We start from the raw sequence: 19578 nt of genomic DNA on the forward strand, positions 1-19578 counted from the left end.
ATATATATATATATATATATATATATATAACAATTTCAAATAAAAAGAAGCAATAAACAACAAAGATGTGCTTAATAAAAACACATACATGGAACAAGTTATTCATGCTAGAAACTTGTATACAATTTCCACTTTATTTTACTCCTCTGAAAAGCTTAGTCTTTTAAATGCTTGATTTTTTAAGATCATTTTATGATGGGAATATATATATATTTATATATATATATATATATATATATATATATATGAACATTTAAATGCATCATAGATTGGTGTAAATCTTTCCATAATTAATAATGCAACACTTTTGAACATGAAGATATTTAATAAAATGGAGAAGCTTTAAGACAGTTCTCTACTAATATTATGTACCATATTAAACATTATTCACGTCTTCAAATCCATGTAAACCATTCCTACGAGTCAAAACCACAGATTTAAAATAATGAAGGTTGATATCATTAGCAGTTCCAACAGTGAAATTGATAAAAGCTTGAAATGAATTCAAATACCGTCAAGTTCAATTTATTTAGATGCTTCATCTACCTCACACATAAGCAGACAAACACATGCTAAGCCTTTGAAATATTGAAGGTTGATATCATTGACAGTTCCAACAGTGAAACCAATAAAAGCATGAAATGAATCCAAATGCAGTCAAATTCCATTTACTTAGATGCTTCATCTACCACACATAAGCAGACAAACACACATGCTAAACCTTAGAAAAAGTCATAACAATATCTTGAATAATGAAAATTACCCTAAAATATTACTGCAAAAAACTGGGGGCGTTTGCTTTCAATTTTAACAAGTGTAAACTAAAAACCTATATAGCTTTGGTCATTCATTAAAATACAAAAGACCCATTAATCATTAGCTTAGATCTTCAATTTGGGGAAAAGCATTCCTCAATCATGAGTTAAATAAGTAAAAATTAAATCATTTGCATTTTGAACTGATACAAGGAATGTGATCCATGTAAAAAACTCAACCCAAAAAAAAAATTCTATTGCAGAGAGTCTGCAAAAAAATTTATTACACATACTCTCTAAGCTAGAGCAATCTGAGAATAAAATATGCGTAGGAAGATGTGGTTTCTTAAACCTCCTCAACAAAACCCCCAATCTCCATAAAATTAGTTCAATTAAAATTCAATTTTTTCATTCAAAGTTCTAAAAAAATCTCAACCTGGTTTCTTAAACCTCCTCATTGAGTTCCAGAAACAAAAAGAATCTTAGAATAACTTCTTCAAAAACAGGTCATTATAATTCAATTCTTCCTCCTTCCCCAGGCCTAGTCTGACGATTAAGACATTAACATCACAATGGAAGTCGGACATCCAGCCATTAGATCGAAAGTTTTAAAAGTATATTTAATGAAATTCAAAGTAGTTTTCATGTGTATATTTGTCAATGGCAATCAATTTTCTACTGGAGATTTAGATCAAGTATCTATAAAAAGAGAGCATGGCTAGGAAGCAATCAGCTACCAGCAACAAATCTTCAAACATAAGAAAGTACACGATACCACAACTCAACCATAAATGTCCCCACCTTCTAAAACTCATTCATCATTACTTGAGATTCAAATCATCTCCATTAAAGGCATCAACAAAAGTTTTATTGTGCACTATGATCCAGGTGATTTTTCTAATTTTCCAATAGTCACATATTGATTCTTATATTTGCTCAATGATCTCACAAGTGTTCGTTCAAGATCAAGTCATGCTATACTCAATTGGGATTAGCATAATCATCTGATAATCCATGGTTGATTGAGCATAACAATTACTTTGGTGTATTAACACTATAATTCGCCCGAATTGTGTTTCGCACCCAGAGAATTGATGCGGACATAAATTCTATTACCATAAACATTGAAAATATTTATATTGTTTACATTGTATTATTTTAGGTACTCCTGGTTAAAGCCATTAATCAGTTAGCAATTTGTTTGTTATTGGTTAGTAGTTTACTACATTAGATATAATTTTCTCGGCGGTTTGTTAACACAATAATTCTTTCATCAATAAATGTAATATATATATATATATATATATATATATATATCGAGAGATTTATTTTATCTGCTCTAGAACTTAATCCATAATAGGGTGTGAAACCTGAAATACTGGGACATACCCTTGTTCACAAAAGACACTTTTTATTAGGTTATTAGTTCTTAATAGTTTCATTCTTTTTGTACTCTATTTTATTATTTTTTTCTTATGTTTTTAAACATGTCATAAACTTTCAAAGGTTTGATGTAAAATAGGTAAACTAATTCGAATTAGTTAGTGCATCTACTTTTATTTTCTTAATTGATAATAGTGATTAAATTTTTTTTTTTTTTTGTATAATAAATATGCAAACATGACATGATTTTATATGATATTAAATATTGATTTGCAATTAAAGGAAATCACGGATTTTACAGACGAGATAGTGATAAATATAAAAGAAGATGAACAAATGAAAATAAAAAAAAGTACTAGATCAAAAGAGGACCTCCTTCTCGTACAACGATTCAAAATTCTCTGAAAGCTTTCCAACCAACTGTGAGAGATCAGGTCGATCCCTATATGTCAAGCCTATATTCTGCCAAACCTGATATTATAACAAAAGGATTAGGAATTTTTTGTGCAGAAAAGTTATTCTGAACTCAAAACAAGATTGTCAAAAGATAAAAATAAAAACCTATAAACAAACAACAAAATAAGGTCAAGCCACTAAACTTATGGTCACTTTAAGAAAGTTGTATTATTCACAGTTTCAAAGGTTATCACCATATAACCTAAAATTCTCACCAGCTTGCAAATTTGAACACTTCTACTTATTCAAATGTTTCAACCTCATTACGTAAGAGGCTTTCCAAGTTATTTGAGATCTCAAAGGTAAATGAAAAAAGGACAGCAAGCACGGTCAACCAATTATAAAGTAAGAAGATTTAAAGATGAGGTATGGGCTAGCAATGACAAGAACGAAATATATAGGGTGCTGCAGTAAAGTGAATAAACAATTGAACTCTGCTTCATGTTTGATTATCATTAAACAATGAAAAAGAATAACAATTGACAGCTCTGATAAAACAATGGCCATATAAATTAATAGTAGCTTCAAATTACTTAAATTTCATAATGTGTATATATATATATATATATATATATATATGCCGGATGGAGATCTGCTCTGCTAGGCTTTCGCCCGATGGCGAAACCCTGGTTTAATTCTTTTGGCTTTCGATCCATCCTCTTCGACGGTTGATTTTGCACTCAACGACGACGACAGACTTTGCCTCTGCGTTCGTCGTCTTCTTTTTCGCGCCCAATGACGTAGCGCTTCGCTTATGCGGCGTCTTTGTGTCGTGGTCCTTTATGCGCGTCATTTTGCGCATTCATCATCTGCGGTTCCTCTTCTGCGCAGCTTCGCTAGATCTGAGCCCAACAGCGCCAACAGCTTCTTCGCTTCCTTGCGGCCCATCAGACCATTTCTTTTTTGACCCTGTCCATCTTGTGAGGGAGAAGGCCTTGACGCTCCGTTCCTATGCAAATGCCCTTGCCAGCGACTTGTCAATTCCTGCTCGTGCCACTCCTCCAGGTTCAGAGCCTGTTTTTGCTATCGGTAAGTCCTGCAATGTTCCACAATCGTACCACGAGGCTCTTGAAGATGATGGTGATCACACTTTTATTAAATAGCTTGGAAAAAAAATGGGAAGCTTGCACTTATTCTCACTGAGGCTGAAACTGATACTCTAGTGTCCTCTTGGTGTTTTGCTCTAGTGGGAAAATTCCTTTATGGTCACCCAAAACTGGTCATTAGAAAAAAATTTGATGTTTTGAAATTATTGGGCAGATGGAACATTGGTCTACTAGATGATCGACATATACTTATTCAGCTATCTTACGATGTCGATCACACTCGCATTTTCTCTCGAAAAGTTATTAAGATCGACAATCGTTTTATGAAAATTATGAAGTGGACTGTCGGTTTTGATCAAAAAGCGGAGTCCCCTATCATTCCAGTTTGGATAAAGTTTTCGGGGTTAAAATTACATCTGTTCAACTTGAAAATTTTCTACTCCTTAGCAACTGCTTACGATCCTCTACTCTTTAGCAACTGCTTACGGTAAGCCTCTCAAGGTGGATAGTCTTATGTTTGTTGTCACCATACCCTCTGTGGCTTGTGTGTTAGTTGAAAGAGATATCACTCAATCAGCTCAGAATGAGATATGAATTGACACTATTCACAACGGGTATTGGCAAAATGTTGAAATAGAACCACATCCTTCTTATTGCTCTCATTGTATTATGTTTGGCCACAGTTATTCTATTTGCTATCACTTGCATCCTCATCTAAGGTCAAATATCGCTAAAGATCAGCCACCAACCATCCTTGCTGAGAAGGTCTAATCTGATCTTCTTTCCACATCGCAGTTCCAGATGAATAACACCTTACTACAGATACAGATCCAAATGTGCTGATACCACTTACTGTTGAAGAAGACCCACTCACATGCCAAGACACACGAAAGTGCTCCTTCGACCGGATAGAAGATCAGGTGGTACAACAAGTAGTTGCTTATAATGTTCAACAACCTACACATATCCTGCACACTTCAGACCATTCTGCTGATCAAGTGAGTCAATCTTCGGATGAGGAATGACAGGTCTACACAAGGAAGAAAAAGAACAGAGGACGACTCGAGCTAGGGAATCTATTGGATGATACATTGGTAACTACTGACAATGACACTCATCTAACCAATTTATTAGCTGACTCCTTCCCCAGAACTAGAGACAAAATCAGGTCGCTCTCCAGCTACCTGATTCTAATTTTGGCACTTTTTGGTTTTTTATTTAGATCTCTTATGTATTTTGTTGTATTTTCTCTTTTTGGAATCATTTGATTTGGTAATTTTTGTGTGGACTGGGTGCCATGTTTGGAACCTTCCACAAAATCTATCTATACCCTACCTTTTATTTAATATATTAGCTTTTAGGATTTCAATATATATATATATATATACTCTAATTGATTATGGCGCTCGACTGCTCTACCAGGGTTTGGAATGTTTCGAATGGAGATCGCCATTGATCTGTCGCTCGAAGCTCCCGCTCCTTTCTCCTTCGTCAGCTCACGCTCGTCTTTGTCGGCTCGCACTCGTCGTCGGCTCGCGCTCGTCTGCGTCTTGACGACGCATTCGCGTCTACTCGACGAGTCCAGCAGCTCTGCGTTTGTCTGCGACAGTGTCGTTCGACCCCTGTCCGACGTCACATCGTGCTCGGCTCTGCATCTGGCGTCTGCGACAAAGCCGCTCATCAGTGATAGAGCCGCTCGACAGCCCTTTCGTGAAGCTTCTCACTGTTTTTCCTGCCGCAGCAACTTCGCTGTAGCTTAACGCCGACAACTCTCCTTGCTCTGATGGCGCCTCCTTATTTGGTTGAGTCGGACAAAGGACAAAATCTCTTTTGTCCACGTTGTCCACGTGATGGGTCACCCTCAGGTGGAGTCCGCAGTGGGATTCCCCTCAAATTATAAAGAATCTCGTGAGGGTAGATGATTGTCCTTTTATTAAGAAGGGAAGTAGGAAAGATGAAAAAGCAACAACTTTTTTCTCTAAATTAGAAATTTCTATCCTGACGGAAAAATTCAAGTTTGCTCTTATTAAAAAATTTCAGTTGGGACACCCTCCTATGGATGGTGTCAGAAAGTGTTGATGATCTTAAGCAAGTAGGCAAGTGAAAAATGGGACTCATGGATAGGAGACATGTGTTGATCCAACTAACAGTGGTTGAAGGCTGCACAAGACTACACCAAAATTTTCTCCAAGAAATATCTTAATATAGAAGACAAATCAATGAAGTTACTCAAGTGGTCTTCTAATTTCGACCCAAATCATGAAACTTCCACTGTACCAGTATGGTTTAGCTTACCTGGTCTCAAGCTGCATTTTTTTCATTAACAGGTTCTCTACTCTATTGGGGTCATTCTTGGGGATCATTTGAAACTAGATCTGTCTACTTTCAACCTTTAAACATATCCAGACCCTCGGTGGTTAGAATACTTGTGGAAAGGGATATTACTTTACCTGATGTTACTGAAGCCTGGCTGGGCACAACCCATAATGATTATTGGCAACAAATCATCATGGAACACAAATTCCCATATTGTACCCACTGTAAAATGCTTGGTCATATTAAATACCACAAATTTCATCATAATTTGAAATCTAAGGTTCAAGTTAATAAGAATGGGTCTAACCCCACTGCTGTGGACATTTTAGTTTCACCTGAGGAGGAGCACCTGAGGACCTCCCCCTATGACACTGTTGTTACTATTACTGCGAGTGATGTGGTGTTGGCACCTACAAACTCCATATAAAACAATACTAATGGACTATTACCAATAAATGATAGTGTTCAGACTGATAATCAAGAGAGCCTCGCAGATCCACTTCTTCAAGAAGTATCCGGTGTAGCTGCAACTCATACTTCATATATTGTAGAACCTATTATGGTATTACTGTTGGTAGTCCTGCTTCAGCTCTACCATATCAGGCGGATTCTTCGGAGGAATGGCAGGTTGACACTTCCAGGAGAAAGAATAAGAATGAAGATCTACTAGAGCTCAGGAGACGTATGAATGATACTTTGGTTACTACTACACACCTTACCAATTTGTTAGCCGGCTCCCTTCCAAGAACTAGAGGCAGAGGGAGAACTAAAGTGGGACGTCCGTAGCACTTTTGCGTTTGTTGGTGGTTTTTTGGTTTTTTACCTTTATGTATCTTTGTTTTATTTGAGATTTGTGTGTGTTGTATTGTGTGAGTTGGTTTTTCTTTTAGGCCCTTTCATACAACCTTTCTGTATCTTTTTTGCTTGAATATATTAGCCCTTGGGCTTTTTCATATATATATATATATATATATAGGGTGCGCTTATGATGAATCCCTGGTTTCTCTGCTTCAAAGGCGGTGATTTGATATCAACTTAAGTGAAACTGACCATACAGATGAACCTTCTTATCTATACAATGAATCCAGGAAAGAAGAAAATGCCACTGAATCCACTGTAGCAGGTCGTAATCAATGCCAACCATGCCCTTAAAGCATGGACCACTTATTAAATAGAAGAGAAGACAAGGTTGTGCAATAATAAATGTATTTGCAAGGATGAGATATAAGTTATAGACTTAAATGGGTTTCATAAAATGTAAATGAAAGATCTTTGCAAGCTTTTACAGCAGTAAATTCGGTAGATTTTTAATAAAATGCAAATAGTTCCAAAGAAATGTGTAATGAAGATTGTATATGGCATGATGATCAAATTAGCAAAATATCCTGTAATTAGATATACAAGAAATCACAGCTGAACGAAAGTATATATATATATATATATTGGAAGCATCTACTTGTTGCACCGGCTGATCTTTAATTGGATCAAAGGAGTCATCTCGTGTGTCTTGGCATGTAAGTGAGTCTTCTTTAATAACAATGAGTCGTATAGACGCGTTTGGATCAGTACTAGTAGTATGGGGAGATGTTTTTTGAGACTCCAAAGTACCATGCTCCAATCCAGCAGCTGGAAGAGTGTTCAAAAGCAGGAGCATCCGGGTGTAGAATTGCTTGGGTATGATGTTCTTCATCTGAGACACCAAAGGTTTGAATAGGAGGGCCATCAGAAGATTTCCCATCAGGAGCAGCGTCAGTCAAATGAGCAGAGGTATATGCGCTGTTGGAAATAGGGTCGGGTTGCACCTCCTCAGCAGGGATGGTAGGTGGCAAGACGTCCACCCCCGATGCAGTATGAAGAGATTTTTGAACACTTTAGGTCAATCCACTGATCAGATGAACCAGCCTTCGGATGAGGAATGACCGACCTATTCCAGGAGGAAGAAGAAGAATGGAGGCCGACTCGAGCTCAGGAACTTATTGGACGATACATTGGTTACTACTGGCAATAACACTCATCTTACCAAATTGTTAGCTGGTTTCTTTTCTAGAACTAGAGGCAGAGGCAGAGCAAAATTGGGTCACTCTCTAGCTACCTGATACTATATGTTTTGGCACTTTTGATTTTTGGGCTCTCAAGTATTTTTCTGTATTTTCTTTTTTTCTGGAACTATTTACATGTGGTGTTTACCGTGTGGGTAGGGTGTCATGCTTGGGCCCTCTCATACAATATATATGTATCTTTCTTTCTTTTTAATATATTAGCCCTTGGGCTTTCTTAATAACTAACTTGAAAAAATTAATATGCAAATATAAGCATCACTGTTCAAGTGACTACATCAAAACAAATTGTTGGGCCGGCTAAGGATGATGAGAAGAATACAATGAATGCCATATGAGCTGAAGGTAAAGAGCTTGAGAAATAAAAGATGAACTAATATGAAACTAATGAAATAGTCCCAAAATAAGTTTGATCATTACATTAAAAATGTTAAAATTCATTATCTGATAATCATCATCCATAATGGTCCTAAACCAGACACCACTCTATTATGTTAATAATCATGTAAACCTAACAAACAACTATAATTAAAGTGCAGGTTCATCAGCACCAACCTATACGTTTTAGTGTAAATGCATACCAAATCAAGATCACCATTGACATTGATCTCAAAGCCATTTATTTAGATTAGCTTGTTCACTTTAGGTCTCTAATATCACAAATCATGGGACCTAGGGACTTCATCAATCTATCTGACATTGCTATAGGCACCGTGTTCTAGCATGAATCTCAAAGGTGAAGTTACGCGGCATAAAATGCCAATAGAGAAAGCAAGTGACCAACCATCATGGATCAAAGTGAGAAGAAAACTGCACTTGATCAAGGGTTCATAACAAGGAGCAAGTATGAAGCCATTTAATCAATAACATTTACTTAGGATTTGCCATTTACATGTTTTATAAATTATAAAAATTACGTGTTTGTAATTTGAATTTGTGGTCATATGTAAGAAATTGAATATTTAAAATTCAAAAGCTCGATACTCTAAACTTTTAAAAATGCTTGAATTTTCAAATATTATGGGAATATTAATTAAATATACGTGAAAAATATTTATTTCAATAAAATAAAATACTTAAATCTTTTCCACTCTTGTATGATCAGCCAAGAAATTTGGAGAGCATATTTACATAGTAACTAACAACCTTCCTCATTTTCAAACATGTGGCTGGCCACTCCCCATCTTCCTGATCTTTATGATACTTGAAATGGCAGATGCAAAAATATGAGAGTTCCCGCAGAAAGAAAATAAGAAAGATTAATAATGCTTTATTAAAAATTTGAAGTTATTTCTAAGAGAGAGAAGGTTAAATGCCAGTCCATTGAAGAGGTTTAGTGATCTCTTCCAACTAAAACATTTTAATGAGTGATAGATTATATCTTTTGAAAAAACCATTGATTTCTCTTATTGTAGAAGTCTTGTACGAACCCTCCACAACACAACCATATAACTATTCCAACATAACTCTCACAAAGAAAAGAAAGAATATCAACAACAAAATTCAAATCAAACCATAATAGAAAGCTGTCAGCCATGAATTGAACAAAAAAAAATCTAGTTTTATTCTATTGGCCGACTAGAGATTTTTAAACTCAATGAATATTTGTGACAAACTCTAAAAGTAATCTAGGCATCATTCTCTATCGTCCATAGATATTTTCAACCTCTGATTCTAACCGTAAACCCCTTCACCTAAGCCAAAAAACTTAAATTAGGGCTTTCAACCAAAATGGTTCTCCAAAAGACCTAGGTATTATTCTAACGCCCATTAAGAATACTTATCTTAATTAGTCCATTGATCCTAAGGATTGGAGTTGCACAATTCTCCAACACTAAATTCCTAAAATTAAACCTAGAGGATCTAAGGATAACTTTCTATATTTGGACCAAGAGCCCCTCGGGATTAACTAAATTCCCTCTAAGCCAATACCTTACTACCTGTACCTTAATCCCCTTTAGTCTACAATATTACCAAAACCTAAATACCCATCATGATCCTATTGGGAAGCATGTTACAACCAGTATATAGAGTGCGAACACTAAACCACACCAATTGTGGCATCAAAAAATAGATTGAAGTCGAGACACCATATTGTTCATTCCTGCAAAGATTGAAACTTGGGGGCAGCACTTGCAATTGGTGCAAGTAGAATCCTAAGAAAGTTGATCATTGTAATTTGGAGTTGATTAACTTTCTTTAAAATTATTTTAATGTTTTTCATTGCAAAACGCCATGATAGAATCATATTTAAGACAATTATATGAACATTTGTGTTATTATTAGTTAGTTGCCTCTGCAAATCACACCAAGCCAATTATCATTTAAAATACCATCAACCAAAACCTATTTGAGTAATTTCAAATAAAAAGGGAGTGTTCCATTATGATATAAAGCCTAGAACTTAAGGTACAATCTTTACTAGAAATATCTAAGATCATATTATTTGGGTTTTAATAACTTTTTTGACACTGCACTTAATGTTATTTGCATTCTTATTCCTATTTGCACGTAATTATAAGATAAGCTTTCAAAATCATTCTCAAACACATTTTTTCACAGAATGCATATATTACAATATTATTCGTCAAATATATTATTACTAAATTTTCACTACATAAAAGCATGTGACTAAAATCAGAGCAAATAAGAAAAATATTGAGGTAGGAAGGTTTCCTTATATAGTGAAGAGAATTTCCAAAAATTGTAAGAGATGCTTATGAATCTAACCATCCAAATGCCCTAAAAATCATAAAAATTATAAGAGATACTTATGAATCATACTTATGAAGCTTCTATAAATCCCTAAAAATGGCCATCCACTTAAAAGAAAATATTTTAGAAACCATAATAGAAATGAAAATCAAAAGAATCATGATCATTTTAAAGAACCTAAAAAAAAATTAAGGTTGAGACACGAATCTATGAAAGTATTATTATCTCAATAGATTTCTAGGTTGTCTTACCCAAATAGATGAGTTTTTTAATTTGTATCAAATAAATAATGTTTAGAGAAACACTTTGCTGAATTGAAATTAATAGATAATGCAAAAATTTATTGGAGTAATATTTTAACAAAAGAGGAGAAAATAGATGACGCGGTGTTTGGCGTACCAGAGGCTGAACCGTCTAACTATTAGGTGAGCGACTGTACCCGGCCCAAGTTCAAAAAGAACCGAGCGGCAATTATATGAGGCAGCATTACCACCAACCCTCCCCACCTCCTTCATTTTCTGTTTTTCCATGTTTGAGTCTTTATATTGCTGTTGTGAGAGAATTAGGGTTAAGTTTTATTGTGTTTGTTTTCAAATTTCTTGTGTGGAGTCTTTTTCCTTCTTGCTAGGGTTGTATCTGACAATAGGTGGTGCTCCAGTTGAATTCTGCTTTGAGGTGGTGTTTTATACTTCCAATCCTCTCCTATCTTCTCCTCGACCACTTCTTATGCCCCTTTCCTAGCCATTGGCCAGCCCCATCTTCCTCCAACAGTTCTGTCGTCACCCTTACTGCCACCAAAACTTGTTGTCCAGCAATCCAATCCCCAATTCCAACACCCATTCTCTCTCTCCCTACAGCCACCTGGGTTGTCCAGCCCTCCAAGCCATCTACTTGCATCCTGTCATCTTTCCCTGCAGCAATCCTTGTTGTCCAGCCCACCTACATCCCACCAAACCCAGTTCCACCCTACCAATAACCACCTAGCCTTCCTCACCTTTCCTTAAACCTCGCTGATGCCAACACCACCTTGGATCTCCTACTCCAGCCCTAGCCAGAGATTAGTTTATTATTGTATTTCCATTTTTCAGCTAGCGTCGAGTTGTGACCCTATTTTTAAATTAATGAAAGTTTAATTTCCGTGTTCGCTGATTTTCGAACTAGTTCTGGTATCATTTGGTATTAGAGCTAATCTAACCCTAGTCCTATCCTAGGGTTTCATATCATCCGCCATAAACCAAAAATTTTCTTTCTTACGACCAAATATCTTTCCACAACCCAAACCCTTGCCCCACCAAAATTTTTCTTTCCTATTCCTTAATCCTAGTCATGCCACCAAGGAAAAATATGTTCGAGTATACCTGTAGATCGAAGAGTTAACACAGGAGAAGGTTACATTTGATCGAAACCTGGAGCGTCAAGGGGGAGAAAGAAATGACAATTTGAATCCCTTTCATGAGGAGACTTTCGGCGATGAAGAAGATAGACCACGACGTTTCGGAATACAATATCAGAGGAGACTTAAAGAGGGATATCTGAATCCCTCCCACAGAGAGAATCTCCGAGAGATGTTATTTGGAGGACACAAATACTTTGGCATCAAAGTTGATCTACCAGAATTTGAGGGAGGTATAGATCCCGAAGATTTCATCGATTTGTTGTAGTTCGTTGAATGAATCATCGAGTATAAGGATGTGTTAGAGGATAAGAGACTCAAATTAGCTGATATCAAGTTAAAGAGAAGTGCTTCATTGTGGCAGGAGAACTCAGAGCGACAGAACAAAGGGGAAGGCAGCGATAAAATTATCTGGTGGGAGAAGATGAAAAAGCCGATATAAAAGGAAATACCCCCACCCAATTACTGTCAGGATATGTTTCTAAGGGCATGTTTGGGGCATCTTATAAGTTTGAAAACGCCGCCTCACTGTTTGATTCGCACGTTTAAGATGACTATCTGAAAACTGCGTTTTTTGTTTTAACAGTAAGTCGATCGTGGGATAACCCCCGCGTCCGCGTTCGCTATTTGTGTTCGCTCGTTTATTTTACGCCCCTGACCTCGCTCTCCTCTTCTTGTTCGTATCTCCCTCTCGCTGTCGAAGCTGCAGGAAGCCGAACACTTCACTAGCGACCTTATGCTCCTCCGCTCCAGCCGGTGCCACTTGAATGTCGTTGCTTCTTCGACGAAGCAGTCCCCTCGTCGTACCTTATGTCGGCCTGCTCCTCCGACATCGCAAGGGCTCGGTCACGAAAGAGCTGCGGCTTCTTCGTACATATCAACATCGGTCTACGAAACCATTGCTTGGATCCTACGGACTCACTCCGTTGCTCTTTTTCGATTACCCCGTACGAGTTCTATGAACCCTAGTGGTGATCTCTTTCGCCCTTTCATTTGATGTCCTGCTTCGACTTCCCAAGTTCAGACATTTCCTGTAACTAGTCTTCCTCATCATCCTCCCCAAGGCGGATTTGCAGCCCCGCCACCTCACACCACCTCCTATCGGCACACCTATAGGCTTTGCATCCAGAAAACAAATGCAATATGCTAGGGCAGCTCCTCCTTTGGTAGGTTCCGTTCAAGGACTTGTAGAAGATTTTCAGTCAATAACATTTTGGTCTGCTCTTGGTTCGGTTGATCCTGGACTGAATTTTAGATATTTGTCAAGGCCATTTGATAATAATGAGGGGACAATTTTTGTCCTTGAGAAATACTCTTTCAACTGCCATCCAAGATTCTTGAGGTTGATAACTCATGCATTACCGAGCTCTCAGTCGTTGCTTGCACGCTGGCATTTACCTTTAGGAATTGTGCTTCATCCTTTGGCAGGGGCAGAAGCTTCAGATGGAGTTGGAGTGAGTTTATTAGCTTCTTATGGTTATCTTTTTCTTTATTGATTATCTTTGTTTAATGTCACATTTCACAAATTGGGATGTGTATTACATTTTTTCTTGAGATTCTGTAATTAAATTTAGGCTTCATTTTTCATTATTTCTTTGCATTCACTAGACTGATTTAATTAGTTTAATCTTTTAGGATGAGGTGCCCATTGTCAATTTTGGATTGGTTGGCATTGTTAGGTGTCCAAGGTGCCGCACCTATATCAATGCATATGTGGCTTTCACAGATGCTGGAAGAAAGTGACGTTGTAACATTTGTTCTTTGATGAATCATGGTATGCACCATTTAAGATTTTCAGCTTTAAAGAGACCCATAGTAGGGCTTTGCCCTGCCTCGTATTTTCTTTGAATTCATTGCGAACAATCATTGGCCTGTTGATAAATTAGCACACTTAATATTACTTAATTGAATTGTTTGTATATTGCTTTACAAGTTTGATGAAGCTAGTATATTGCTTAACTTGCTTTTTTTTAATGAAAAATACATTGAAGATTAGGTGTTAGATGTGTAAATACATATGAATCGAGTGCTATCTATGTCAATCTTCCTCTCCCCCTTTCCATACATGCATCCATCCATCGATAGAATTGTGTGGAATGTATGCAAATAGCCCATATGTATGCAAAGGCGAGAGAGCAGAGTGTGAATGTATGCATTTTACTTTTGTATATGTAACTGTGTTTCTTTTGTATTTTCATATTCTAACATTTGAACTTTAATTTTGTTAAGAATATTACAAATTCTGCGTGACAGATGGTTCATTTAACAAAAAAAGTCTGCAAATAAGTTGTAAACAAAACGCACAAACCAAACAGCTAAACAGCTTATCAACAACAGGGGCAGAATATTCATTTATCCAAAATCAGCTAATTTCCAAACGCACAAACCAAACAGTCAGCCAGTTTATCTGGATCAGCTGCTCATCAGTAGATTATCTGGATAAGCTGCTTATCAGCAGAAGCTGGATAAGCTGTAGCTACCCTAAACAGACCCTAAGACTCCAGCACCTGCAGTAGAGGGATCTGTCAATAGAGGAGTTCAGTGAGCAGTATGATCAGTTGAAGATGAGGTGTGATCTGGTCGAGCCAGAGGAGCACACCATAGTCCGTTCTCTGGGGGCCTTAAAGCCAGCTATCAACATGTGATATAGCTCCAACTTATTCGTCACTTGGAAATGTTCAGACACTAACCCTGAAGGTGGAGAGGCAACAGAAACAGAGCAGAAAACAGTTATCTTTCAGGCAAAAATTTTCTGACAGGCAGTCTCCTACAGTAACAGCGACCGACAGGGGTACCTTGGGAGACAAAGGCAAGCCAAGGCAAGGGAGTAATACTCCAGATCAGAGCAGGAAAAAACAGGAGAGGGGTAGGTCCTCAAATATTGTATCAGCCAAAAAGTGTTACAGATGTCATGGCTACGGTTACATGCCTCTAGTTGTCTCACGAGCAGAATAGTCAGAGTCACAGATCATGATGGCTTGGAGGAAGTTAGCGATGAGGAAAAAGCTGAGGAACAGAGTGGGATGTATCACTTCCAACAGACAAAAGAGAGGCGCTCGTGATTTGACGGATCCTGCAGATTGAGAGAACAATAGATCTGCAGTGGCTTTGCCACAACATATTCTAATCCTTTGCACAATAAACAGATGGGTATGTAGCCTCATCATCAACAGCGGGAGCGGAAAGAACGTGACATCGATACAAATGCTATAGAAATTGGGACTTGCGACTCAAAGACATTCCAGCTCGTATTCGCCGGTGTGGCTGAAGAAGGAGAATCGGTTCAAAATCAACCGAAAATGCTTGGTAGAGTTTTCAATCGGAGACCAGCTGCAGAACCAGGTGTGATGTGACATGGTCCTTATAGATGTCTGTTGCATTTGTTTAACACTAAGCATGATAGATTCAAAAACACATATTCCTTTACTAAGGATGGGAAGTACATTCCATTTACTTCGGCGGAGCCTGAGATCACAGAAGACCTCGCCAGAAGAGCAGAGTCAGTGGTAATTGTTTTAGTGACAACCCTGGACAAGAGGACTGAGAAACACACTCCAGATACGGGACAAATACGACAAGGTATTTTATTGCGTCATGGATGACACTGTATCACTAGCTCTACCATCGAGCGGGATGGTTCAGGCTACTCTTACGACACTTTAGGCCTAAACAACTGTAGGTTACTTTGGGAAAATAGACGAGGCTCACAATTTCAGGAGAGCGGCTCGAAATGGATGTGTGCTCGCAAATGTGGGAAAATCCTTAAGAATTTTGGGGAACATCAAGTCCCCAGTGAGATCCAGGTTCTATCAGGTCGACCGATGAAGAAAAAGAAGCTTCGGCCAATGAATGCGAAGCTTCCCCAACCCCAGTAGACTGATGTGAGGTTGGGCATACCAGTCGGACTAATTGGCTAGTGGACCGGGCGACTGTATCGGGTTAAAGAAAGGCCTCAGTCTAGGTCTGAAAAGGACCGAGTGGCAATTATATGAGGTGGAATTGCCGCCAACTCTCCCCACTTTTCTATTTTTTTGTTGTTTGAGACTTTATATTTGTTGTTTTGAGAGAATTAGGATTATTTTTGTTGTGTTTGCATTCAAATTTTGTGTAGTTTTTATGCTCTGCTAGGGCTGTATCCGACGACAAGTGGTGCTCCGACTATATCCTGCTTTGAGGTGTTGTATCCTTCCAATCCCTCATATCTTCTCCCCGACCCCTTCTCCTACCCCTTGTCGAGCTGCCAGCCACCCCCATCTTCCACAACAGTTCTACCGCCACCCCTACTACCACCGTCCCCATTCCAGCACCCGTACTCCCTCTCCCAACAGCCACCTGGGTTGTCCAGCCATCCAAGCCATCTACTCGCATCTTGCAATCTCTTTCCTGCATCAATCCCTGTTGTCCAACCCAACTAAATCGAAACAAACCTCGTTCCAACCTACAAAACAGCCACCTGGCCTTCCCACCTTCCGACGCCACCAACGCCTTCGATTCTCCTCCTCCAGCCCTAATCGGAGATTAGTCTATTATTGTATTTCCTTTATTCTGCTCGTGTCGTGTTGTAACCCTATTTCTATATTAATGAAAGTTTTCTTTGTTTCTGATGATTTTCGAACTAGTTCCAGCATCAGTAGATCGTTCCTATCGTGAGTAGAAATAAAAGAAATGCTAATGTCTAGATATTATCTTAGAAATCATGAAGAGAAATTACATGAATAATTGATAACCTTAAAGAAAGAAAGCATACAAGTATTTAGCTATAAGTACATATTTGAAGATCTTGTGGTTAGGACCAATAAAAATTGAGGTTAGCTAAGAGAATAGTAATTAGTCTAAAAAATAACATCAAGAGTCAAATATACCTTCAAGATCCCTAGACAATAAAAAATATACCCTAATAAAAATTGAGGTTAGCTAAAAGAATAGTAATTAGTCTAAAAAATAACATTAAGAGTGAAATATACCTTCAAGATCCCTAGACAATAAAAAATACTTAACATTATCATTTACCTGTTGCAAAGAATAAAAAATCAATAACTACATAGAAATCCAAGAACCAAACACAGCATACCACATTTAAATTCTAACCCCATAGGTCAAGTTTCAAATCTCATTCATCATCTAGCCTCCAACCCATTAAGTTTACAACTATATCCACTCCAAAGAACATAAGAAATATTATTTGATTCAAGTAACATAAAAAGAATCACGTACAAAACTAATATAAAACAAAAATTATATTCCAAGATGAGATAAACGATGAAGTAGACGATAAACAAAAGAAGATTCATGAACGCCTTCTTGTTAGATGAAGATATAGAATATAGTATACAATACAAAGTGAGTGCATGATGTATGATCGTGACTAGGGATGAAATTTGGAAAAGAGCTATTTTTATCATTCATTTATGCGTATAGAGAGAAAATATGGAAGCATATTATTAATAGGGGTGGTGCTATAAATGTGATATTTACTCATAAACATTCATAAACAAACCAAAAATCAAAATCTTACATGACCACTTCATATGAGTTAGGTAAATTACACTTAAATACCATTATATATAGATGCCTAATACCCATTTTTATGAGTAATTATAAGAATTATATTTAGCATAATGTTCTACCCATGAACGTAACATTTTTTTCTTGATAGACTCAAACTTAATGATTTAAATGTGATGCATTTAAATGTAATGACAACGCCATAAAAATATTTCCAATAAAGCTATTTGACAAGCAAGCAACTTAATTCTAAACAAACATCATTCTCACAATCTAAGCCAAGTCAAAAAAAATGCTATGCTTCAACTTATAATGATTGCAACCCTTGCTCCTAGGAATAGCATTTTTTTTTTACTTCACTTAGACTCCTACATCATATCACCAACCTTATATACCATAGTTGAACAAGTGAAATTTAATAGTCTACTCAAAGAATTATTCATTTATTCAAATGACAACCACATATTATAGTCTCAACTTTGTAAATTTAGAAATCCGGTCACTAATGATTTACCAAATGAATTATCACCTTTGAGGGATAATCAACATGCCATGCACTTTATTCCCAGTTCAAAAATTCCAAACTTTCCATATTATAGATAAACCCAAAAACATATGTTGAACTAAAGAGCCAAATTAATGAACACTCAAGAAGAGCTTCAGCCAAGAAAATCCAAGCCCTTTGTACAATTTATGCTTTCCTAACAAAAAAGAAAGATGACACCTGAACAATAATTATAACAGTAAAATAGTAAATACTAATTTTACATTCCTAGATTGGATGACATGCTTGATCCTATTGTTGAAACTAACTTGTTTTGTACGATAAATTTGAAGAGTGGATACCATCAAATTAGAATTAGATCATGAGATGAATGGAAGATGGCTTTTAAAATCTTTAGATGGTATTTATGAGTGGGTTTTTATGCTTTATTTTAATTTAATGTCCCCAACGCATTCATGAGATTGATAAAAACAATCATAAAATCATTTGCAATTCATTTTCAGGTAGTTTATTTTGATGATATTTTTATCTATAGCCCTAATGAGAACTCATACTTAGATCACATTGATTAACCTTAGGAAAAGACAAAAGAAAAGCACAATGTAAATATCAAGAAATGCTTCTTCTACCAACCTGAGATTATTTTCCATGGTTTTTTTCTAATTGTTACAATGGTTGAATGTAGATCCTTTTAAAATCAACATAATACTAGATTGACCAATCCCTAATTTCATTATAGATATCAGAAGTTTTTATATACATAAAGCTTCTACAATAAGTAAATTAAAAATTAAAGCACTAATGCAGCTCAAAACATAGATATTCAGTTTTTTTTTCTTTTTTTTTGGAGTACAATTGCTAATAAGGTCATAAAACAAATCAAAATCCCAAAACCTCTTTTCTCCAATCCTTAAACTCCTTGACTTTACCAAACATTTGAAGTGGCCTATGATGCTTCTAGTATAGGCATGAAAGAATATTATGTTAGTAAACTTATATGGTGGCCAAACAAAGAGAAAAGAAAAGTAAAGATTTAACTCAAGTAAAGTGTATTAAAGATGAAAATCAAAAAGTACTTTTCTTAGAAAAAGATATTCAACATAGGTGGGTGAGTTACTTTGATAAACTTTTTAATGAAGTTTCTGAAAATACGATCGAACTTAGTGATTTTAATATCGTGAATAATAATAAAATGTTTCATTTTTACCATCTCATTAGTAAAAAAGAAGTTGAGAAAACTTTAAAAAAAACCAAGGGTGAAAAGTCTGTAGGACCTGATGATATCCCAATTGAAGTGTGGAAATATTTGGGAGATTTGGGAGTTTCTTGGCTTACTAAACTCTTTAATATTATTTTAAAAACTAAAAAAATGCCTGAGGAGTGGAGGAAGAGTATTTTGATCCCCATTTTTAAGAATAAACGGGATGCACAAGAGTGTGCAAATTAT

At 36.6% G+C, this 19578-nt stretch overlaps 1 protein-coding gene across 1 annotated transcript in view; it reads right to left on the reverse strand.

The window, feature by feature from the left end:
* The window catches only part of LOC110018301 (methyl-CpG-binding domain-containing protein 9), a 47492-nt gene that overhangs the window by 8366 nt on the left and 19548 nt on the right, over window positions 1-19578 (reverse strand). Inside the window, exon 6 of the mRNA XM_020715570.1 lies at window positions 2511-2609. Within this exon, the coding sequence (XP_020571229.1) occupies window positions 2511-2609 (99 nt within the window). The remainder of the gene's footprint in view (window positions 1-2510; window positions 2610-19578) is intronic.

This window comes from Phalaenopsis equestris, unplaced genomic scaffold (genome assembly GCF_001263595.1).
Source record: "Phalaenopsis equestris unplaced genomic scaffold, ASM126359v1 Scaffold000008, whole genome shotgun sequence".
Taxonomy (NCBI): domain Eukaryota; kingdom Viridiplantae; phylum Streptophyta; class Magnoliopsida; order Asparagales; family Orchidaceae; genus Phalaenopsis; species Phalaenopsis equestris.